We start from the raw sequence: 25,295 nt of genomic DNA, 5'->3' as shown, positions 1-25,295 counted from the left end.
AAAAAAAAAAAAGCCTTAGAACCAATATCTTGGAACCAAAGACTGTTGAATACACGCATTAAAAAAAGAGAAAAAAATGAGGGAACAAAATGGCAATCAGAGAAAAGCAGACTCATCTAAATTAAAAAAAAATAAACAAAAATCATCCCATCAAAATATTATTAGTTTTGCAAAGACTAGGAGAGAAATCCTAATCTTAGCTTCAGCAGCTAGGTAAATCATTCTAGAACCTTTCCTACATGAAGTTGTCATTTTTCAGAAAACAACTAATTAAAAAAAAAAAAAAACATGTGAGAACAACCCCCCAGAGCCAAAAATAGGTTTCCTACCCAGGGATTGTTTTCATTTAGTCAGGGAAAAGCATGGTAAGGAAGAGTCATGGTCAGGGTTAGCAAGGACACACAAATGTCCGTGTGATGGATGCTATTCCTTGCTGTTATGGGAGTAGCTCCACACGGCTGTGAGCAGCACTGCTCTGCAGGGAAACATGCTGTCCAAGATGCAGAAGGAAGACCACTGCCCTCGGGGAACATTTAGGGAGAAAGCATATATTGGGTTGGCCAAAAAATTCATTCGGCAACAGCGTACAAAAACCCGAATGAACTTTATGGCCAACCCAATATAACAGTAGCATCAGGTAAGGCTTCCCTTTAATCTTCTGCTTTTGGGGGTGGCGTGGGAATCTATATGGAGCAGGGCTGGTGGTCACAGTTTAAAAAATATGAAAAAAAAAACTAGCTCACACTTGTTAATATCATAAAAATTTTTTTCCTTTCCCTGATAGAGAACTCAGGGGGTAAGATATATATATATAAATCAGCATTATTAATTAACCACAAATCTAGCATAAGATTTATACTCTGGGAAGGTAACTTGTTTTAAGGATAAGCAAAACTTGAAAGAAATAAAGAACTACAAGGCTTTAAAAAAACATAATAATTTAAAAAAAAATTACCACCAATGGAGTTTACTGAGGTAACAAGTTTAGATCTTTTAAAAGTCAGGAAGTAAGGGCTGGCCAGTGACTACCAGGGAAAAGGGGGTGGGAACCAGATATGATGTTCCCCCCTACTATGGTTAGAAATGATCTCTGAGCAGAAAGACTGGTAATAACTCAAAATTATTAAAAAAGAAGGTATTTCAGTATTTCAGTATTATAGGATAAATTATAATGTCCCAGTTCTAAGGAATAAAAGATTCTCTAGGGTTGACCCAAAGAAATTAGGCATTTATGAAAAATTATTTGACTCATAAAGGGTCAAAAAGAAGGCTAAGAACGGCTGTATATATTTATTTCGTGCAAGAGTAACAACTAAAGTCAAGCAACACTTTTATTCAACAGTTGAAAACTTCCAAGTGGACAAACTCCCTTTTGTAACTTCCCCAAGTGCCAACCTTTCAAAATAAAACAAACAAACGAAAAATCAAACAGGGACTTTTGAAAGTCAAGTTCAGTTGGCAAAAGATGCCTTGACATTTTCATTCTGCCTGGCGTGAACGGCAGAGCAATCTAGTTTCGGCCTGACAGGAAGGGCTTTGAGTGTGGGGAGTGCAGGAGCTGGAATGTGTAGGAGGCCAGTGCACTGGGCCAGGGCTGGGAACTGCTCAGCTAGAGAACGGACGGACGGGGTTACTTGCCTGTTTGCATAATCTCATCTCCATTTATGACCTGTAATTTAACACAGTGGAGATATCACTTGCAACAGTAACTAGGCAGCTGTTCACTTCTCCTAGGATGCCCTTTTCTGTTCTCCATTTGAGTCACCTGGAGAGATCCATGGAGCAGGAGGGAGGATGGGGTGGAAGGTGGCACAGTCCCCGGTCTGATGTTTAAGAAATGACCCCTTAGTACCATCACCAGGATCTCATCTCCTAGGACAGGGTCACTAGGGGAATACTCATCATCTCCCAGTCCAGTTAGGGGGGGCCGTGGAGCATGAACTGACTCTAGGAGATGAAGAGGCTGAATTCAGGGACAAGCCTGATCTGGAGGGGCACATGGCTGCTGAGACAGATGGAAACCCATTCACTGGGTTGTTTTGGGAAGTGTTGGGCCCAATGCTACTATAAGGAAAGCAATTCACTTTAGAAATATTTTTTAACTGCCAGTGGCACCAACGCAGACATCAGGGGCATGGAAGTGTGCATTACCTCGCTGGGAAGCTTTCACCCCAAACATGTCCTTATTCTAGCAAATGGTGCCAGAAGGGTTGCTCTGCTCCATCAAACACTTAAGATGTTAAGCTACTTATTCTTTCAGAGAAAGAGGCATTTGTTACAAAGGACACCAAAGGATTTTCACAGTCTTTTGCTAGAAAAAGATTTTTAATGTGTCAGTGAGACAGCAGCTGGGATTAGGAATCCCCTTCCTTTTAAGGGGATTATAATTTTTGAAAAAGCTAGCTTTAGTGTTTATCATCTGTGCTGGGCATCATGTGATGGTTTTCAAAATGTGGTCTAATGGATTCTTCAAGTATGCTTTAGGGATCCAAAGTGAGCCTCCTCTTAAAATTTACTATACAGTAATGCCTGTGTTTGAATGCATAATTTATGATATTTAGCTAGCCTGTATGTGATTTGATCCATTCACTGAGAGAAGTCCTTGTTGTTGAGTGGTCAGGAGGAGCAGCTAGAAAGGGATCTACGGAAGGTGCCTCTGGTTCTACCAAAATAGTCCATAGAATCAAACCATTTGAAAACCATTGCCTTGAGGTATGGACCCAAACTACTGTCTAGTTTAGCCAGATTGCAAGTCTGACTTCGACCAGTGCTTTGAGGACAACAGTTCTCCCATTCTGGAATGGTGACACCCTCCTGTTAACTGAGAGAAGGCCCTTACTTTCCAGAGCTTTTGAGCCCTAATGAATCTGTTTCCCTCCTTTGCCATCACCTGCTATGCCTATGACTCCTGCTTCATGTCCAGCCATCTCACCCTAGAAGTCAAAATCGGGGACAGTGTAGGATAGAAATCTTCAGAAGCTAATGATGAGGCTGCCTCAACAGGCAACTTGGAGATGGGACTGTATAAACACAGCCATGATGGGACACCCCTAAGCTCCCTTTGCTAAGGCCGCCATGGTTTTAGACCAGCGGAAATTATTAAAACAATCTGTCTTATTATCTCATTAGAACTAAAATCTATTTGGGTGTAGTTATTCATAGAACTCGCTCTCATGTTGAAAATCCCAAAGTGAACACTTAGCAACACTAGTTTTCCTGACTAAACTGTCTTTACCCAGGCTGTTTCTCTTAAGCCTCTTGGATAAATGCCTGTCGAGATAGCCTTGTCTCTGCAACCCTTCCTTCTCTGTCATCCACCCTGGGGACACCTTTAAAGAAAGGACCAACTAAGAACTTTCTTCTGATTCTTAGGAGGTTTCCAGATTCTAAACATCTGGAAACTAGAGTTCAAGGGTCCAACTCTTCCTGGGAACTGTGCTGGCAAGAGAGTGTTGGAACTCGCACTTGACTCCTGGGTCTTGTGTGTATCACGGAGTACGAGGCCCAGGACGCACACTTTCCACGGCGGTGCTTTCAGCCTCACTCCCTATTCCTTTGAAAAATGTCCCCCATCCCACATTAGCTCTGTCAGGAAACCAGAGTGGGAATGGAATGTGTGTTTAAAAATACTGGGTGGTTCTACCATAGGCTGACCACTGGCTGAGAAGGCGAGAGGAAAGTAGGACATATTAAGGCCTTGCTCCCAGTTTTATTTCAGACCTTATGGAAACAATATGATGCTTAAGAAACACAAACCTGGCTGGGTGGTCTTTAGGGAGGGGATATATCCTGTGGCCAAACCAGCCACATCCAAATGGCACTTGCCTCTCATTACTTGTTTCACTCTAAGAAATACAACCGTGTTTTGCACTGAAAAGATGAAAAGGCATTAGAAACACTTCCTGGGTTTTGCTCTGAGAACCTGTGAGGAGCCCCTGGCCATCATCGTGTCATTAGCATCACAGGTAGAAGCTACAGGGAGCAGACACCCAGGTTCTGATCTCATCAACTTAAGAGGCTCTCCAAGCACAGCACCAAGGGAGAAGGGTGGCCAAGTGAACCCCAGGCACCGATGCCTGTAACAGAACCAAAAAAATAACAAGGCAGGGTACCTTCTGTAGCCCTGTCTTTCCCCTGAAGCTCAACTACTGTTTGGGGCCAGAGGCTGATGGCACAGTGGACGTGACTGACGAGACCGTGAACATCACAGCCAAGCAATGGTCAGTGGAGGTCACAAGCCAGACACATGCAGTGGACTTTTCACAGGTGCCCCCGAGAGAATGCCCTCCTTTCCAGAAGGAAAGAAGTAAACCCCGTCATGCACCAGGCTGAGATTTGTTGAGCACCTGTATTAAAGCAGGCTAAAACTTTGCTGGGTTAATGGATTCGTCACCAGTAAAGGAAGGAAAAGGTCGTAGAGGTCGCAAAGAAACATTTAAAAAAAATCTTCGAAAGGTAATGCCGAGAACTTTCCAATGAGCTGTTTTCTGTTATGTGCCTCGGTGTTTGCAAGGGATGGGAAGTCGGGAGATAACAGTTACGATAAACCAGTCGCTTCCACTAGACTGAGAACCTGCATACCTGTGCATCGATTATTTTTTGCTTCGCATCAATAACTGCCTGCATCTCAGCATGATCCTTCTTCAGTTCCTCTTCCACGGCCATTAGTCTAGAATGGGGCGGGAAGGAGAGACCAACATCTTCAAGGAGTGAGCAGGCTAACACACAGAACAAGACACCCACACTCAGGACAGCTCAGTGTTGCCACTCCTTCCTGGTGCAAGACCTGCACTAGGCTCTGTCTTCTCACCTGCCGTGGGAGAAGACATTCAGAGCTGATTCCTCTCCTGGGACTGGATCCCACATGTTTCCATCTCCTCTGCAGGAGCCCTCTCACCATCATTATCTCCCTCTCTTCTATCAGATCCTTTCCTCAGCACAACTTATTTCATTTTAAAACAGCAAATCCATTGACACAAATCAAACCCTTTTTTAATCTCATTACTTTGCGACAGCTGACCTTTCCTTCCCCTGAACAGCTGAATGTCCTCTGAGTGTCCTCTACACATAGTAGGTCTTCTTTTTTTCCCCTGCATTTCGTATCTTAATCCCCTGATGTTTAACGCCATGGAAGGGCTCTCAGTAAGACTGCTAAATCCTTCTGTGCTGCTAAAACCACAGACTTCTTTCGAGCTGCCTACGGCACTTAACAACGTTGAAGCACAGTGGTTTGTGAGCATCAACCTAGGGCTTGACTACCTGGCTTCAAATCCCAGTTGCACCACTAAGTGACCTTGGGCAAGTGACTTAATGAATTTGTTGCCTGTTTCTTTATTTGTAAGAGGAGAATAATAATAATGCTGATGTCAGAGGTTGGCATTAAACAAATTATCAGTAACAGATTAAACAAATGTTCTTTGTGAAGTGCTTAGAAAGGTGCCTGGCCCACAGTCAGTGCTATGTGGTGTTTAGTAAAACTGCCCCCTCCCTTGGTCCCCCTTGGACGTCCTTGGCCCTCTGCCTTGATTCTCTTGCCCTAAAGATGTCCAGTGTCTTAGACCTCTCTGGACTTGTACAAATCTAAATTAGTCTTGGACGTTGGATACGGACACTTTTAAGATTCAGTTTTGCTCTAAGATCTCTTCAGTGAGTCACTAAGTTTTAACTGTTTCTGATTGTTACAACTGAAGGAAATTTGGCTACCTCTATCCTCAGAGGAAGTGCACTCAGGTCTCACAGGTGGAAAAGTGTAAGATATACAGCCAGCCTTCACCCCTGTACAGAGTATCACGGAGGACATGCGATGCTTGCTTTAGGACCCTCTAGCCGTCTTCCCACCTCTTTGTGCCCCGAGCCAGCCCACGTCCCAGGCCCCTGACCTGCTGATGATGCTCTTCATCTGGCTGTCCTTCTCCTCCTGCTGCCGGCGCAGCCGCTCCTCGCTGTCCTCCAGCCGGGCCTTGTACTCCAGCAGCAGCTTCTGCATCTGCTGCTCCTGCACGAGCAACCGGCGCTCATACTCCTCGAGTCGCCGGCTGGACACTCGCAGGCGCTCCTTCAGTTTGGTGATTTCCTGTTCGTACTAGAGCAGAGGACAAAGAAAAGTGAAAGTGTTAGTTGCTCAGCTGCGTCTGACTCTTTGCGACCCCATGGACTGCAGCCCGCCAGGCTCCTCTCTGTCCATGGGATTTTCTAGGCAAGAATACTAGGATGAGTTGCCATTTCCTTCTCCAGGGGATTTTCCCGAACCCAAGGATAGAACCCAGGTCTCTCTCCAGCATTGTAGGCAGATTCTTTACCATCTGAGCCACCAGGGAGAGCAGAGAAGAGGTGCCAAAGACAAGGAGAGAAAAACTGGAGTTACCCTGGTTTTAGATGTCAGTGATTGATTTTTTTTTTAATCAAACTCTAGGCAGTGTAGCTGGATGCTGCGTGAGCAGCCATCCCATGGGCTGCTGATACTCTTCAAAATGGTCCCCAGGCATACATAGTAATGGAGCTCTGCCTGCCTCCTAAATGACGTCTTACCTCTGCATTCCAAATCTATGTATTTATATATCATTCTCCACATTAAACTAGAGGTTGCTGCAAGCCACATCCAATCTGTGATGGTATCCAACGGGAACAGGAAAAAAAAAAAAAAAGAAGGCCAGGCAGGCACTTAGAAGCTTAAAATAAGCCAAAAGCCAGCTGTCTACAAGAGAAAGGTTTCTGTAGCACCTCCTGTGTCATAGGATCTCTGGCATGGCTTGACTCATCAGATTGCCATTCTTTCACTCTTAGAATCAGCCCTTAAAGAGCAAGCAGCACTTCTGTCGTGACAAGCTACTAAATCAACAGATACTTTTATAGCACAATATATTACTGCTGCTTTCTCCCTGTCCACGGAAGCGTAAAACACTCAGGTCACAGGCTCTAAGCAAAAGGCCTACATGTTCTTTAATACTGCCTCTTGGCAGTATTATGATGTTGGTCATCTGCCCAATTTGCCACTGCTTGTTGGAACACATATATATGCCTGTTTTCTCACCAAAGTTTTATATAACAAACTCTCACTAAACCTTCATAGAATTCAATTGATTACCTGGTCCTTTCTTGTACTGAAGCTGCTGTGGTTGGGGTCTGAATAACTGGAATGTCAAATTTCTGGACGAGGTAAGAAGCATTAAGCTTTCCTGTATATGGTCTACTTAAATTCGTTAGTCATTAATGATATACTTATATGTTGCTTTGTAAAATGCAATGTATTTTCACGTCATATCTCATTTAATCAACAATTGGACAATTAGCTTCTGCTTATCCAATGTCATGGTCCTAAACTATGCTTATTAATCCAGAAGGTCAAAGATGACAGTTCTTACACAGTTTGAAGAGGCAGACTGCATCGATATGTACAGCTTTTAGGATTATGCTGATAAACAAACATAAGCTAGGTGTCTGGTTAATTAAATGAAATAATGCTGTACATGACATCAAGGTTCTTGTGTCATAATCCTTTTTCTTCATGTCAACTTTTCTTAACAAAATGAAACAAAACTGAAGCAATAGTTAACGTCTTTTTTTTTCAGTTTTTTTCTTTTGATGTTGATGTCTTTTAAAATCATCTACAGCATTACAAATTCTTTATCCAGAAAAGGTGAAAAAGAAACAAAAAAAGGCAAAATCACTACAAAGATATAGAAAGGAAGTCTAGTCCAAGGGTAATTTTGGACGTGTTTAGTTATACAGAAACACTAAATATTCACTTAAAATGACTAGAAATGAATAACAGAGTTTTCTTGACATTCAGGCAACCCATATTAAAATAAAATATATATTAGAACGCATTCTCCCCTTGCACTAGAGCTTGATGTCAGCTTGATGAACATCTCTGCATATTTTCACATGCAGCCACTACTCAAATAATATACATGAATATGCATGGAAGGGTTAACATAAGAGGTGAAGCTAAACTTGGGGAGATCACTTTCTTGGCTAGATGACCCTGTGGGTGGTCTATCACTGTGGGGACAGTAAGTCAATAAACGCAGACTACATCCTACCTTCTCAGCATGCTTGGCTTCGTCCTGATTTTGCTCAGTTTCTTCCACGTCCTCTTCATACTGCCCATTGTTCAGAACCCAGGCTGCTGTCCTCTCGACTGGGGACATTGTGGCGGAGTCCACAGGTGACTGAACCTGCATCAGAAATGCCCGTTAGCATTTCCCAAAAGAGCTCATCTGCAGTTATGTTCCACAAAGACAGCTATTCTTGGAAGGCATAACTGTGATCCCTATTTTCTGATAAATGCTCTCAGTTCTACATAATATTTTATTACTGCCAGGGCTGGGGGTGAGAGAAGAGGATATCCATTGGTATAAGAATAAATATTCAGAAATATTGTAAACAGAAATCACTCCTAAGAATCTGCCTCCCCACACCAGCCCCCCACCCCCAAAGAGGAAAAGCCAAGGCCTTAAAACTATTAATTAGTCCAGTGGTTTCATTAGGTCATTACCTAATGAAATTACAGTGTTCACAGAGGAAAGAGAGAAAATGCAACTTGATGGTTGATTGCTCGGGTGAGGAAACACCTGTTTAACCAGGAATGCTCAGGAACCAAGGAACTGTTTAATGCTAAACAACTCACAAGGTAGCTAACTGATTTATATATCAGAATGCCAAGTTCTTAATTTTCACATCAGCCATTTAGGGAAAAAAACACTTTTCGATACTGGTGTTTTGATATTGGTCATTTTTATAGAGCACTGACTTCTTGATGGGTTAAGATCCATAAGTCCATATTTTACCAGAAAGTTTCTTGATGAATATAGCATCACAACAGTGGATATCAGCCTAGTCCAAGAGATATTTCTATCCAGTTAGGATAGCTAGATAAATTGCCCTTTTGTAAGGGCAACAGAAAAGGATGCAGAATGAAAAGAATTCTGGCCTTGAGTAGCAACTCTACCACTTACTGTGTCCCTTAATCTCTTAAATACTTTTTTCCAAATCTATTGAGTAGGGTTACCACCACTATCACTACCTATCCTGAGCATCTCCCTGGGAGTTCCGAGGACTGAATAATACAATGTATGTAAAAATTCTTTGGAAACAACAGAGTACTACAGAACTTAGATGTTATTACTATATTTATCTTAGAAACCTGGCACTGGATATGACAATTTGTCTTAGGCTACTACTGGGTTTCCCTGGTGGCTCAGAGGTAAACGATCCTCCAGCACTGCAGGAGACGTGGGCGGCTTGATCTCTGGGTCGGGAAGATCCCCTAGAGTAGGAAATGGCAACCCACTTCATATTCTGGCCTGGGAAACCCCATGGGCAGAGGAGCCTGGCATGCCACAGTCCACGGGGCTGCAAAGAGTCAGACATGACTTAGTGACTAAACGATAACAACTGAACATTAGTGCTTCCTCCCTAAACAATGTTGGAAATAGACAGCAAATTCTTTTTCTCTAGCTTTCCTGAGAAACAGATAGAAAAAAGCATTTTCTGTGAGTTAGCCTTTTTATAATTAAAATAAATTTCTACTTTGAGGAGCAATACTCTATAAATAGTTGGAAGGGAATTTTCTCTCTCATGCAGAGCTATAAGCCTTAAGAATCTTTATCTTGTTCTGGAATAAAGCCTGGTTAAACTCTAAATATATAGATATTTTAAAATAAGGGGTATTTTGATCACTTTGAAGTTTAGAAAGACTAGATGAAAAAAAAAGTGGATGCAAAGGCAAAAAGGTTATTTGGGCAGACTTAAAAATATTCATACAAAAGTAGGAGGAGGGACTTCCCTGGAGATCCAGTGGTTAAGAATCCGCCTGCCAGCACAGAGCACGCAGGTTCAGTCTCTGGCTGGGGAAGATCCCACACGCCGTGGGGCGACTAAGCCCGTGAACCACCAACTACTGAGCTCAAGCGCTCTGGAGCCTCCGCTCCACAACAAGAGAAGCCACAGCAATGAGACGCCTGAGCTCTGCAGCTAGAGAAAGCCTGTGCGCAGCAATGAAGACCCAGTGCAGTCAGAAACAGATATAAATACAATTTTTAAAAGTATGAAGGTACTTCTTAAAGATTTGCAGAAGAACCTGGTTTGGTTGATTTATACAGATTATGGACACGCATCTATAAAAATGGCTTCATGCCTGAGGTACACATGAGCAACTGGGAATGAACTTCTAGAAATTCCTTCTTTAAAGCCATTTTCTCCACTGTCTCAAGAAAAACATAAACGTGTCTTAAACTTCAGTACCCGCAGTTCTCAAGGTCTACCTTCATCGCCACTGTGGTAGGGATGCTTCTTATACTCCATTCATTTGTGTATCATTCTCATGATTTTTGTCATAACCACATTATCACTGACATATTATGTATTATAATCAATAATAAAACTACCATTTCCAGTTTGCTAAGCAGTATTATCAGTAAAATCATGAGTTTGATGTTTTATATATGTTTATAAATAATTCATATTAATAGTCAAATATTTTTCTAATATACATTAAAATAATTACATGATTAATTAAGTACCTTGTATACTCAAATAACTTTGCGTATCACGCTTTGGGAACACTGATCTATAGAATTCATTTATATTAAAATAGGTGATAACTATCTACTTCAAAAGTTATTATGAGAAACAAATGAGAGAGCATATAAAAGCAGTTTGTAAACCACAAGTTACTTCACACACACACACACACACACACACACACACCCACCCTGGGTTCTCCCTCTACTGAATTTTGAAAGTAGAGCACAATACTTTGCTTTAGTATTGGCAGAGAAAAATAATTTAACAAGGGCTTTAGGTTTTACTTGACATATGTACACCTGAAAGGCAAAATATTATGGCTCTGAGTCTTTAAAAATTAATAGAAAGTCAATACTTAAGAGGAGACAAATGTCTTTTTAATTTCATAATCTTATCACTTTACCACATAGGGTACAGCAAAGCTGCTTTTCTGTGAAACCAGGATTTTCTATTCAATTGCTGCTTGAGATAAAGTAGTTGCTAAAATGAGTAACTTTACTGTTTGTAATTTATAACTTCAAGGAAGCTAATTCAATAGCTTTCTGCTTTATAGTTAACAATATGTTGCTTGAAAGAACTTTGTTACAAGTAACTAATTAATGAGTGCCAATAATGCACTACAAACTAATAAAATCCCTAAGAACATACTAAGGAGAGATCTTAGCTCCTAGAAGCATATTGAAAACAACAACTCCTTAGGTAATCTGGGGACCAACTGTAAAGTGAGGAGTTGTAAAAGCAAGAGTTAGTTCATTTCACTGGTGGTGATGGTAGCTACCGTATCATCAAAGGGACTATGTCCAGTGAATTATAAGAGGGTACAATGGGAACTGGGCATTTCACCCTATTCCTATTTAACTGGTTGAATCTGTTTTTCAACCAATTCCTAATACATATTCTTAGCACTTTGCATGGCCTACAGTACATGCATGCTAAGCTGCTTCAGTCGTGTCCAGCTCTTTTTGACTCTATGAACTGTAGCCCACCAGGCTCCTCTGTCCATGGTATTCTCTAGGCAAGAATACTGGAGTGGGTAGTCATGCCCTTCTCCAGGGGGGATCTTCCCAGGGATCAAACCCACATCTCTTACGTCTCCTGCATTGGCAGGTGGATTCTTTACTAGCACCACCTGGGATGCCCCATGGCATATGGTAGGTGGTCAATAAGTTTTGAAAAAATAAATCAGACTAATATAACTACCCTTTGTATTTATGATAAAACCTAGAAAGGGCTGACTAAATCTCTTCAAGGAGATCAAACCAGTCAATCCTAAAGGAGATCAGTCCTGAACATTCACTGGAAGGACTGATGCTGAAGCTGAAGCTGAAATACTTTGGCCACCTGATGCGAAGAACTGACTCACTGGAAAAGACCTCGATGCTGGGAAAGATTGAAGGCAGGAGGAGACGGGAACAACAGAGGATGAGATGGTTGGATGGCAACACAGACTTGATGGACATGAGTTTGAACAAGCTCCAGGAGTTGGTGATGGATACGGAAGCCTGGTGTGCTGCAGTCCATGGGGTTGCAGAGTCGTACACAACTGAATGATTGAACTGACTGAACTGATTATAAAAACAGAAAAATAATACTGAACAAATAAGAAATAGTTATCTATACTGGAAGACAATGGAGGTGATTTTTATTTAAAAATTATTTTTATTATAATATATTCTTCATAGGAAAGAACTAAATACTGTCTTTTATATTTATTTTACTGGTCTTATGAATGCTGGTCTTATTTCTTAATTAGACTCTCAACCCTTGAAGCATAGCCCCATATGTCACAGCATTTTTTTTTTTGAATGGTAGTGACTATGTCATTGTGCAATGGATGCTCAATAAAATATCATCCATTTACTATTACTTTGGATTTTCTTTAGAATTCATACCAAAGGACAATTTATCACTAGGGAGAAAGATACCCTATGTTTTTCCTCCAATCCTTTGGAAGTACATCAAAGGGTTTTTCCTCAGAGATTGTTCCATCTCCTTTATAAGATAACAAAATTTATTTCCTCTAGTTTATAGTCAAACAAATTGAGAAGAGAGATTGATAAGTTGCTTAGCTATAGCCTTCAGAAGAACATTTTCTCCACTGATGTTCAACAGTGATCATGAAAGATGAAAAAGATAAAATGAAAATGAGCAGGAATTCCTAACAGGAATATCATCCTTCTGAGACAGAGCTTACTTAGGGTGTCTCTGGAAAAAATAATTTTGTTTTAGGGCAAAAAGGGCCTGAGAAAGCAGTTTCCATTGATCTTAGTTAGCCTGGCTATGCTTGAGGCTGACTGAGAATAGGCCAGTTCCCTGTTTAGTTACTAGACATAAATAAGACGTGTTACTTTCAACTTCTTCCTAATCTGAAATAATCAGGTTCCCAAAAATGAAGGCCATTTTTTCTATCAACACCAAAGAAAGGGCTGACTAAATCAATAAACTCTGAGAATCCTAGAAGAGGTTGGTTAGGGGAGGGTTCAACAAATCCCAAACTGAAAACTGTAGCATCATTCTAATAGACTTGGCAAATACCTAGCTAAAAAGCATCTTCAAATTTGAATTTCTCAGGTTAGGTAACATACTATATCTGTAAATAAAGTCTATTATGCACCCAGAGTACATAACAGATCAAAAAAGATGAAGAGGAAAATTATTAAAAAGCCAAAAAGGGTCCAAAAATTAAAAGATGGCTTCCTAAAATATTCCTTCTCTGTAGATTGTTCAACTTCCTACTCAGTGGATGGAGAAGGACTGAAGCTAGTTACACTGTCAACAATGGCCTCTCCTTCGTGCCAAGATACAAATGGAATTTGCATGGGACAAAGCCTCCAATAAGTATAAATGCCTGTAGAACAATCTCCACAAAGAAATCCTCCAGTATTGGGGGAGAGAAGAATTTTCCAGCATAATAATTTGCAAGTAAAATATGTAAAGGAATTTATGTAAAAAATGTGCTGATTAGATAGAACATCAGAGGCTTCATAGGAATGAGATGAGAAAAGCAAGCAGGAAAAAAAAAAAAAAGAACCAAACAACAACAACAACAACATAAGCTTGAAAGAATAAACCGTCTGCATAGAAAAAGTCAGTGTTAGGAAAAAAAAAACAGAAATCTGAGCAATCAAAATACAGCAATTTCCAGTTTAACCGATATGACAGTGGCATTACCAGCAAAGGCACAACCAGAGATGAATATTTAAAGTTGTGCTAGGGCATCTTGCTACGGCTATGCCCCACTTCACAACAATGTAACAGAGACGTTCCCAAGGTCATTAATGGCTATGGCTAGAAAGCATTTTAATTGGTGTCTGAGGACCATTTGCATTTGCTACCTTCCATCCGTCTGGACAGTTTTCTATTCCCACACAGAACCATGTAGTGCTTACATGATCGATGTTAAATTTCCATATAGCAGATATATTATAAATGACAGTTTCAGGTGGTCACACAAAAGGCTATTTAATTTACAGTATCTATAAATAGTCAGTCTGAATCATGGATCCTAAGAACTGAGGACAATATGATAAAGCAGGGAAGGGTAAGCATTCTTCTTTTCTGTCTAGGGTTTGAACTAAGTCCAACTTTGCAAAGTAGGCAGAGGGCCCTCTGCCCTGTCTTGCCCCTCTCTGCCAATCTGATATTCTTCTCTACTCCTGCTCTCATCCTCAGGGCCCTCATGTTGCACTTAATGCCCCATGTAGACACTTGCCTCTACACAGTATTCCATCTCTAAAATTACTTTTCTCTTCTCCTCTCAATAAACACTTCAGTTCTCTGAAAGGGCCTGATGTCAACTAGAAGCTAGCATAAAACCAAGTGTGGAAATTTATTCACAATAAGATGTGAAAGACTGATAGCTTCCTGACACAAATTAAATGTATACATAATATATATACACACACACAAGATATATAGAAAAGCATTTTCATTCAAAGAAAGGGAAAAATTATATAATATAATCTTTATGTAAATTTTTTTCCTTTTCTTTAAATGAAAATGTGCATTTAATCAAATGAATTGATGAAATTTTGGGAAATGTAACAAAAAAATATGAAAAATTTAAGACTGAAGAAAAAGTATTTCTCAGAAAAGAACTGACCAATTAGGAGGTTTTGCCCAGGAACTTGGCTACCAGAATCTACCTAAGTTTTTCATCCCTTCTTCTACTTCTGTATCCAAGGATTCTGTAAACATTCTACTTTTTTTAAAAAAACAATAATTATCAAAGTAGTGGCAAGGGCTCTGATTACAGCAGAGAGGAGGCAGAAAGAGCCAAATCAGTAAATGCCTATCTATAAAAATGCAAATATATTAAAGAGATACATTGGTGTCTCATTGTAGTCTCCTCTGACCAGTGATTCTGCTGACTAAAGGATTTGTTATAGAGCTTGTTTAATCACTTGTTTAATGATTAGTTTTCAAAAAAAATTCAATGAAGCTTTTTAGGAGGTTCTCTTTTAGATGAAAGTAAGATACGTATATACACATTCTTAGTTCATTTTGAGAGCAAAATATGTCTAGGTGCCTCAAAATGTAATATGTAAGGAAGAAATGATTAAATTCTTAAGAAACCTTTCTTATTTGTGAAGAAAAAAGTTTGATAATCTTATATTAAGTTTAGGTGTGATACTAGCTGGGCTTGTCCATGTAAACAGAGAAAGAATAGATTTGTATAACCATTTAATGAATACTTGTCAACCGCCTGTGTTTCTTTCTATCTTATGACCTCTCTCCTTTACCTTGCCTCTACAGGTGTTCAGTTTATTTTTCTAGTTATTTTCAGGAAGAGGCACATGGGACTTGCTATTTCCAGAGGGAACTGGGGTGTGGAGTAGAGAGTAGGTATATCACTCTTGGCTCAGAATGCAAAACTTTAGTTTGGAATCTTACGGGAAAAAAATAAGGAGGATAAATGTGCAGATTCCCAAAACACATCCTAGTTGATCTGGCCTGCAGATTTCACATCTTAAGTTTCTAACCGTTCACTCAGCATCACAGATCTGTGCTCGGCGCTGAGAGGTAGCTCAGCTGCTTGAAGAGATGGAAAGGCGCCTGGGTGTTGAGTCAGGCTACATTCTGCTACCTCACCTAGCCAGAAACCTCCCAAACTTTTCATTTCCTCTTTCCATTAAAAGGTTGCAAAAGATCGTTTTAAGCCGAAACCCTGTTAGTGACTGCGTTTCCCAGTGATGTATGGACAGAGAACCGAGGACACAGCAGGACCAAGCGGCAGGCAGTCCCGCTCTGGCGCTCATCCCTACCTGCTGGGTCTGCTGCCTCTGGATGGCTCTCACTTTGGGGACCGGGCTCTCTCTGGAGGAAGAGGACTGCTGTCGGGACCGGCTCCCGTTCTGCAGGGGCTCGGCCACCAGAGCCGCCGATGCCACCGACATGCTCCCGGTGCTCCGCAGGGAGGCGCTGTGCGGCAGGGACGGCGGGGCTTTGGCTCGGGCGCCCAGCCCCGCTGGGTCCATCTTCCGGAGCTGGGTCTGCCCCGTGCTGTTCTGCCGCGGCAGGGCGAGAGGTATGTGTCTGTCGGGCATCGTGTGGCGTCTGGAGAAGTCCTCACTCTGCGTGCTCCGTTTGGTGAAGTCCTCCATGCTGCTGTTGCTGGGTCCGCTGAGTTTGAAGTCTTCACTGTTACTTTGGCTCCTGGAACTGGCAGTGCTTAAGTTCTCCAAACTGGAGTCCACAGAGGGCTTTGGCATTGCGGGAATGGGGTTACTGAGGTGATAGACGGGGTTCTGGAAGGACAGGGGCTGGAGGCTGCCTGGCTGGTTCAAGGCTGGGTGCAGGGGCCTTCGCACTTGGGGTGCACTCTGGGGGGTGCTCTGGGTCTCCCGCAGTTGCTTGATGCTGGCCACCTGAGTTATGGAGAGCTGGCTTCCGGTCAAGCGCATGGGCACGTCGAGCATCACAGACGGATGCTCCGCTTGGGCAGCGTGCGACTCCTGAAGGTCCATGAGGGAGATGCTGCGGCCATTGGGGAGACTACTTTCCTTTTCATCCTTTTCCGAGTAAGTCATGCTCTGGGAGGAGGCTTGCTGTACCAGCAATAATGTTTTCCCTCTGAAATAACTGTCTGTGTTGTCCTGGCTTGGGGATTTTAGTTTGTGCAAATCACTGTGAAAAAGGAAAGGACCCTTCATTACTCCTGAGGCAAATTTAACAGTTAAGATTTCCTCAACTCAGGCATATAAACTCCTCAGAAAGCTCACACGCCCGGTGAGCCTTCCTTACTAGTTTCTAAGCCCAGATTTCATCATCACAAGACTCAGAATAAGATCCAACATTTTCAGTTTTTCTCCAAAGGTGGGGGATAACACTGTGTAGACCACCTCCATCCCCATCTTAGATTTTTACTAGAATTCCAATCATTTCCTAGTTAGGTTTTAAACTACCCGAGGTATTCCAATTCATAGTTAATTGGTTCTGTCTAACCCTTCCAGAAGCCCTCAGTGTACAAACCAAAGGATCCCTACTACAGGCACAGGTCTTGCCAACACAGAAAACAAAGTCTAAGCATTAACATTGTATCCACCTGTCAGGCGGACACAGCCATTTCTAAATTGATTTCAACTGAGGTTCTCAGATCTCTGAGTGCTACAATACATGAAAATACCAATTTCATAGAGCCCTTAGTCTTCTATTAGGCAGGACATATGTTTTCATAAGTCACTCAGTCTTGTCTGACACTATAGCCTGCCAGGCTTCTCTGTCCATGGGATTCTCCAGGCAAGAACACTGGAGAGGGTAGCCATTCTCTTCTCCAGGGGATCTTCCTGATCCAGGGATCGAACCTGGGACTCCTGCATTGCAGGCAGATTCTTTACCGCCTGAGCCACCAGGAAAGCCCAGGCTTTTTTATTTAAATAAGTTTCTTTGAATATAACTCTACAATATCATTTTAGGAGAAAAGTATCCTAGATTATGTGTATTATTATGACAAACAATTGGATTTATCTCAGAAGATTCTTTTCAATTGCTCATGACTTTAAAGCTGTACATTCAACAACGAAGTTCAATAGATTTCCCCACAAATCTCTAAACATCATCTCCCTCTGAGGTAAGCAGTTCCAGTTCTTTCCTAAGTTCATACCTGTCAGTAGGGTCTTCAAATATTTTCTGCAGCCCAGAGGAGAGGCTTCCACTGACATTTGGACTGGAGTTATGCTCAGTGAAGCGTCTCAGTTGCTGTTGTATTGGTGTAGGATTAGTCAGAGATTTAGTAATATCAGCAAGAACACGAGGGAGAGGTCCCAATTTTGCCACGGTCGCCTGTAGGAAGGAATTTTCACCCTAGTTGGATAATACGCATTGCGATATCCACCACAGATTGTTTTTGGGACAACGATGCCATTGATGGAGGGGTGGAGGTTGGAGGGAAGGGTAGGTGTTTGCATATGGGAGTGGCAGGTTGATAATGCATTGTTATGGAGCAGCAGAACCATGGCGTCGAGATGAATGGAGGAGGCGAAACAAGGTGCAGCAGCCATTGAGGAAAGAAAGGAAACAGAGATTAGGGTTATGCAACTAAAAATGAAAAGACATGCTCAAAACAACCAGACTATTGCCATTCCAACCAAAATAGGCATGCAAAGCAAACTAAATCTTAGGGAGGCTGGTCGATCAAGGTAGGGGAAGGGAGGGGAGGAACCAAACACCTTCTAACCAAAAAGGAATTTAGGACTAGAGGGCTGGCTAGTGTGATGAAACTTCCAAAGACAAGGGATCATGTGAGGAAAGAAATGCATGCCAGCATACAAGAAGGTGATGCATTCAGGGGTCCAGAGCACTGCAGGCCACACAGTTGATAACTGTCATCCTCTAGTCATTTAACCTTGGTAACGTTGACCTACTGCCAAACTGAATTTGCATCAGCAAGACAATGTTTTTGTTTAAACAGCAAAATCAGGTAAACTCTATGAGATACGTTTAGAGGTACTGCTGGTTCCCAAGACCAAACAGATTAATTAAAAAGGAGAAAGTGTGTTTACACAGTAAAGCCTGTTAAAAAGACTTTGCCCCTGAATAAACCAGGTTGATTTCACAAGATATTATAACTGTATCCGCAGCCCACTGATGGTGTTATTCAGTGAAGAATAACCTTTTACAACTTGCTTTATCCATCTCAATCATTTTTTCCTTTGGGGAATTCTCATTCTCATGGGGTCTTATGGGAATCCTTAACCATTAGGTAGTTTTATATGGCTGCCTCTGGGTTTTCCTTGTCTCCTCAACCATCAGTAGACTCTTCAGATGCCAAAGGCCATCTGAAGAATGTCTTTACTCGTTCGATTCTCTGGAGCCGATATTCTTATTCAAGGAATTTACCCTTAGCATAGCTGCAACTTAAAATCTAATGGGTCCATGAGAATAAGAAACAGTATTACTTTATAAATGTGTTAGTACCAGTGGACACCCTACCATTTATATTTCCTTAGGAAAGTGGTCTTTTTTAATAGGTTTTACTCCCTTCTTCCCCATTTTATTGGTGTGTCATTTTTAAAGATAATAGGAAATGGAGGAAAACAAATTATTACAGAAAAATAATTTAAATAACTTTGTTTTCTGAAGTTATTCTAACATACCACCACAGATACTTATAAAGTACCTGTGGCAAACAAAAACATCAATGAATAATTATTGTGATAAACCTAGCCAAAATATGTTAGACTGTTTTCCATAATAAATTCTATTCTTTTTTGCAAAATTCCATAAGGAAGAAAATGATTGACAGGTATATATTTAGTTATTAATATGGTATATAATTTTTAGCTTATAGTCAGAAAATAAAGGATTAAAATGATCATTTTCTATATTAGTTCACATCTGCAGAGGAAAAAAATAATGATTTTCAGATCCCATATAACTCTATAGACACCAATAATTATATTAAACCCTCTGACTTGCATGATAAAATAAATCTCATGATTAGTTACTTAAACACGATAGTCTCAGTATTTTTTTAAGTTCACACTTTTGTTAGAAATTACTATATGAGGTTTCGGCTCATTCTACACTCCATGAATAATGCACCACACATCAATATTCAATATTAGTTTCTAGGAAAACACACACACATATTTATAGAAATATATACCCCATTAGTCAAGGTAACTACTTTAAAATAAATGTTAATAATTTCATGGCTTTCTACATTTTCCTGGTTGGTTAGGACACATATTTTACTCAGAAATAATAACAATTTCCTCCCAGACTTCTAGGTCAAAAGGTTGCTTTCAACTAGCAGAAAGCATGAACGTGATCACTCCGCAGACACTCTCCAGAATTCATGAGGCTTAGGGTACTCTACCTCCCATCTGCCATTGCCCTTCCAGCCTACTTTACCTTATCAAGTTGGGAAACTACTTCCCACAGTAAGGAATGCAAAACTGAAAGCTCTCGGCCCAGATCAATGTAACCATCAAAGCCTGGGGTGTTTGAGATGGTGTCTGGATTAGAGATCTCCAAAAGAAAGCGCTTCATTCCACCCCATTCATGTTCTAAAAAATCATTCATGAATGCCATGTATTCCTCTTTGTTACCAAATCTGAAGTAGAGGGAGAGAAAATGAGAAAGAACATATTCAGGAAAAGAGATGTGACCATTTTGAATTGACTTTACACAGAGCTATACTTTTTTTTTTAGGGAGGTGACTAATTTATTATCTGTAAGTGATAAGTATTAAAACATACTTTCTTAATATTACATTAATACTCAAAAACTTTGAATGGCTTTCTATTCTCTATAGGGTAAAGACAAAGTGCTTTTTCCCTGGTATTTGAAGCCAGTATAAACATTCATTATCAGTATAAACCTCAGTATCACTAACTTCTTCAAAGTCTCCCAAATATAGTATACTTCTTTTCTTCTCCAAACCTTTGCTTATGCTATTTATTTCTACTAGAGAATTTCCTCTCTTCCTTGTCTGTCTAGGTTCTAGCTATCTTCTGGGCCTGGCTTAAATCCAACGAACATGTTCTAAAATAAGCTAGAGACAATTTTTATAAGAATTAGATCAAATATGGGTAAACATAGATTCCTCTGTTGGCATATATGTAGTGCACACTAAGTTAAACTCGTGCACTTTCAAAGAACCACAGGCTAGAAAACAATGTGTTTCACTCAAGTTCTAATTTCTTCCTTCAATATATTGCTACTAGAAACATACTTAAGCTTCAATATTGAGAACATTTGGGATCAATTCTGCCAGTGTGAACTGCTTCTCAGTGATTTCTTAAAATTATTTCCTATAAACTATAAAAATTATACAAACTTAAGAAAAATTTGAAAACAGTGAAAAGTATAAAGAAAAAAGGATGGCTGTACCAACTCTACCACCCAAACATATCTGCTCTTTATAGTTCAGCACATTTCTTCTCCAGCTGCTTTCTCCTAACTTTTTGAAAAAGTTTAAAACTACAGAAAATTTCAACGAATATACAGTGGAAACCCATATGCCATTTACCTACGTTAACCAACCGTTCACATTTTGCCAAGTCTGTTTTCACCTTCTCTCTTTTTTTGATTGAACCATTTTAAACTAAGTTGCAGACATAACCCCCAGCTAAGTTCATTAGTGCCTACTTCTCTAGAATAATGAATAACTCTTACACATACCAGTGCCACTATCACACTGAAACTGTAAGACGTTATTTATAAATCATCTCATATAGAGTTCCTATTTCACCAGTTGTTCCCAAAATGATTTTAATAATTTTTTCTCCAATTCAGATCCAAACACTGCCTTGTCTCTTTTATCCAGAATAGTCCCCACTTCATCTTTTCCATTTTTCATATTGACTTTTTTGAAGGGGTCAGGCCAATTCCTTCCCAACTTTCTTATATTTAGGTTTTTGCAATATCATATTGGGGGATAAAAGCATATACACCATTTGGTGTCCTATCTCTTTTTTTGGCTATCTCTTTTCTGTCCTCTCTCTTTTTTAAAATAGCACTTTTCATTTAATATAATTATATCTTTATCATTTTCCATACTATTCATAAACACATTTTGTAGTAGCTGCATATATTCCATTGGTGCATGGATTACTTAACTATTCCTCTACAAAGTGAATATTCAAAGTGATGTCAATCTTTTTGCTGTCTTTAATAACATCACGATGAAAATCATGTAATACGAGTGATGCGGTGCCCCATGCTCATCTAAAGGTTAGGCCTCATGTACTTTTAAGTGGCATTTTTAGAAAGTGGTTACGGTAGCTCCGCCTACTTGGCAAAGTTGGCCAGGTTCTGGATGACCTTGGCAATAAGAGTCAGGGTCCGAGATGTGCGGTCATCAGGATACTCCTGCATGAGGTTGAAGAGACTGGGAGACATGATGGCCGGGCACAGAAAACGGAGAAACAGCGAGGCACTGATGAGCCGCTCGCTGATGTCTTGCTTGCCGCGGTTCAGGCACTGCTGTTTCCAGGATGCAAACACTTCTTTCAGCTCGCGAGGAAAAACACTGGGGAAGAAAGAAAGACCAAAGGTAAAGGTACTAGAACCCATAAAAGCCCGGGAGGATCCCACTGTGGCCCCACAGAGTCAGACTATGAGGAGGAAATAATAGAGAGAACTCCACTGATTCACGGCTGAGAGGTGATGGACAAATCACAGACATCCAGATGGAGACCAGAAACCTGATGTTGTAAATCTCAGGAACTAGTGTAAACTAGGTTTTGCAAAGTGGGAAGATAGCATGCAGCTCCTGACTAACCCATTTGGTTTACTCTAGCTCAGCGTAATCTCTCTACAGACTGCTCATCACAAGTCTTCTAAAATCTCATCGACTGCTGGTGAGAATAGTGATCAGAACGCATCTGTCTGACACTAGTAAATATGTTTTAAAAGTTCTTAAAGTACTTTTGGTATTCGAGGATGTGGTGTTAATATTCTGGGGAAAGATTACATTTATGTGGATAGTTCAGGGGGACTTCTTACAATATAGGTTTAGATTTTAGACAAAACTGTATTAGGGAAACTTTTAACTTCTCTTCCTTTGGTTGGGAAATCACAGTTAACACTGTGATAACTTTCATATGGAAAAAAGTCAAGTTCCATAAGCAGGGAATGAAGCACTGATAGCGGCTCACCAGTAAGAGTTGATGATCTTGCAGAAAGCCAGCTCACAGCACATTTTCAGGTTGCTCTGATGGTCCAGAAGTTCACTGGATGAACATTTGCTGGGATCCACTTCACAGTTTTCATCTGACTCATACAAAGCTTTGATGAACTCCCCTATTTGAAGAAGAGAAGATGATGGATCGGATAACTATAAATAGTGTCTTCCTGAATAGCACAAAAGAATTTAGGATTTCTGTACTAAAATGTGTAATAGGAACTCTTTCTGGTGCCTGACACGGAGGGCACAAGACTGTTCAGAAAAGGTTATTGCTTTGGAATCTAAGATTTACCACCTCCTACATGTCATGTTTATTTTCCTTATCCTGGAAGTGGAAAAACAGCACTCATTAACACTGTCACCATGATATTTATAAAAAGGATAATGAAACTACTTTAAAAAATGCTACAACTTTACATCTTTTATCTGAAACCACAAATATATTTAATTAGCAGGAACTCATTAAAGACCTCTCTACCTTTTGAATAATGTTGTTACTATTTTAGAAGAATAAATACCCCAGGTCTGAATAAATAACCCACCTATGCTTTTAAGGGCTAATACTGGTGCCAAACTGAGTGCCAAACTCAGATTCAAGTAAGGGTTTCTAGGTCCACCTCTCCTAATGGGGATAGTAATTCAACATAGCACACAGCACAGCATCTCTTTATATAATTTGGATGTTTTTCCAAATAAGTTTAGTTTAGATGCCCTGTTCATACATCTTATCCTTTGTAGAGATATGCCCAGTATTTCCTGAAAGAGCAAATCTTTACCTAATCTGTTTATCCTCCTTTATGAACCGTACCTTGTATCTGTTCTGTTCTATGCTTCGTGCTATTTTGTGCTTATTTGTTCACACACTCGTCTCATCTTCAGGATGAATACGACTGAAGATCAGGGACTGGGTTCTATTCAAGTTCAAATCCCAAGCCTATGAAATAGCTCCCAAAGCATTGCTGCTGCTGCTGCTAAGTCGCTTCAGTCATGTCCGAATCTGTGCAACCCCATAGACGGCAGCCCACCAGGTTCCTCCATCCCTGGGATTCTCCAGGCAAGAACACTGGAGTGGGTTGCCATTTCCTTCTCCAATGTGTGAAAGTGAAAAGTGAAAGTGAAGTCGCTCAGTTGTGTCCGACTCTTCGTGACCCCATGGACTGCAGCCTACCAGGCTCCTCCGTCCATGGGATTTTCCAGGCAAGAGTACTGGAGTGGGTCGCCATTGCCTTCTCCCCTAAAGCATTGCAGGAGCTCAAAAAATAGTTGTCAGAGATGGTAGTATGGTTTTCTTCTTTTTTAAAATACGTCTTTATGAAAAAGGAGTAGATCTTTCAAAGCTCCTTCCAAATCTGCTCATAGTAACTGAAGTTCAGGCTAGTTACTAATAGATATCATGAAAGTGAACAGTAATTTCTACAAAAAAATTAAGAAGCAGAAGCAATAACAAAGAGTATTTTCTATCAAAATGGCTAGTACTAAGGTAAATGAAAGATTAAAAAAAATAGCTGTGATAAGAGGATGAGAAGTGATTATTTGGAAGTAAAATGCTTGGAGGACAGAAATTTAAATGCTGCACAGAAAAGAAAGTGGTGCAGAGAAAAATTAAAGGCTGTGCAACCAGACAGATCTAGGGTCAAATCCTGGACTCATCACTTAACCAGCTGTGGGCGGCCTGAAAATTTACTTAACTGGTCTGAGTTTCGGGTGCCTTATTTGGAAAATAGTATTAAGAACTCCAATCTGCTGGAGCTATGGTGAGGAACAGGGCATGAAAAGTGTCTAATATGGTGCCTGGGTACTTAGTAGGGGCCCCCACAGTAAGTGTTATGTACACACTTTGTAGTTTTAAAATAACTTTTCATCAAGTGAAAAAAACCAAAGTTAGTAAAAAGGCTTTTAAATTGTTTACCAGCTCTCACAAGATTTCTACTGAACACATTCTCAGTGTCACCTGAGAGGCTCTGTGCGCCCACAGATTTCACCTCATTTAAAGAGTACTGGAATTTAAAACTAAGTCATCAATGTCAAATACTTGATGTAAAAATCAATCCGCCTCTAAATTTGTATCATTAATATTCAGCTTAATGAGCTGTACCTATTCTGGGGAAATAATATTAATGATAACTTGTGAATTTTGAGAGTATTTTTCTCTTTTCCTTCAAAAAAAGAACCAAATAAATAACTCAAGGGTCTGGAAGTAAATTGATTGTCTAAAGTTTTTTTTCTTTTACCTGATTATATTTAAAATCCTCCGAAATTAAGAAAACTCTTTTCACTTTTGAAACTATAACCTATGTGTCTGATAGTGTGGAAAGTACCACATTGAAAAGTGAACTTTTATAGGTCTGCACCTAGAGGCTGTTTAGCTGATCACAAATTATTGAGACAGATTTAATCCTTTCACGTCTGCTCTCTGGCCTTGGCAGGGTAGGGCGGGGTGGGGGGTGGGGTGGAACAGGACAATTAGAGATAAACAGGAAGGGTGTTTAAATGTTTAAATTTGAGTTTGTCAGAGGTTAAAGCGTCTGCCTGCAATGCAGGAGACCTGGGTTCGATCCCTGGGTCGGGAAGATCCCCTGGAGAAGGAAATGGCAACCCACTCCAGGACAGAGGAGCCTGGTGGGCTACAGTCCAC

General features: G+C 40.5%; 1 protein-coding gene across 1 annotated transcript in view; it reads right to left on the bottom strand.

Moving 5' to 3' along the window:
- Positions 1-25,295, bottom strand: part of RASAL2 (RAS protein activator like 2) — a 385,749-nt gene that overhangs the window by 1,586 nt on the left and 358,868 nt on the right. Inside the window, exons 10-17 of the mRNA XM_052653719.1 lie at positions 22,632-22,776; positions 21,767-22,003; positions 19,882-20,083; positions 17,630-17,829; positions 15,792-16,653; positions 8,043-8,177; positions 5,880-6,082; positions 4,582-4,669 (exon numbers count right to left, since the gene is read on the bottom strand). Of these exons, the coding sequence (XP_052509679.1) occupies positions 4,582-4,669; positions 5,880-6,082; positions 8,043-8,177; positions 15,792-16,653; positions 17,630-17,829; positions 19,882-20,083; positions 21,767-22,003; positions 22,632-22,776 (2,072 nt within the window). The remainder of the gene's footprint in view (positions 1-4,581; positions 4,670-5,879; positions 6,083-8,042; positions 8,178-15,791; positions 16,654-17,629; positions 17,830-19,881; positions 20,084-21,766; positions 22,004-22,631; positions 22,777-25,295) is intronic.

This window comes from Budorcas taxicolor, chromosome 16, assembly GCF_023091745.1.
Source record: "Budorcas taxicolor isolate Tak-1 chromosome 16, Takin1.1, whole genome shotgun sequence".
NCBI lineage: Eukaryota > Metazoa > Chordata > Mammalia > Artiodactyla > Bovidae > Budorcas > Budorcas taxicolor.
The sequence above is the reverse complement of the archived record's forward strand: the minus strand, read 5'-3'. Positions and strand labels throughout refer to the sequence as shown.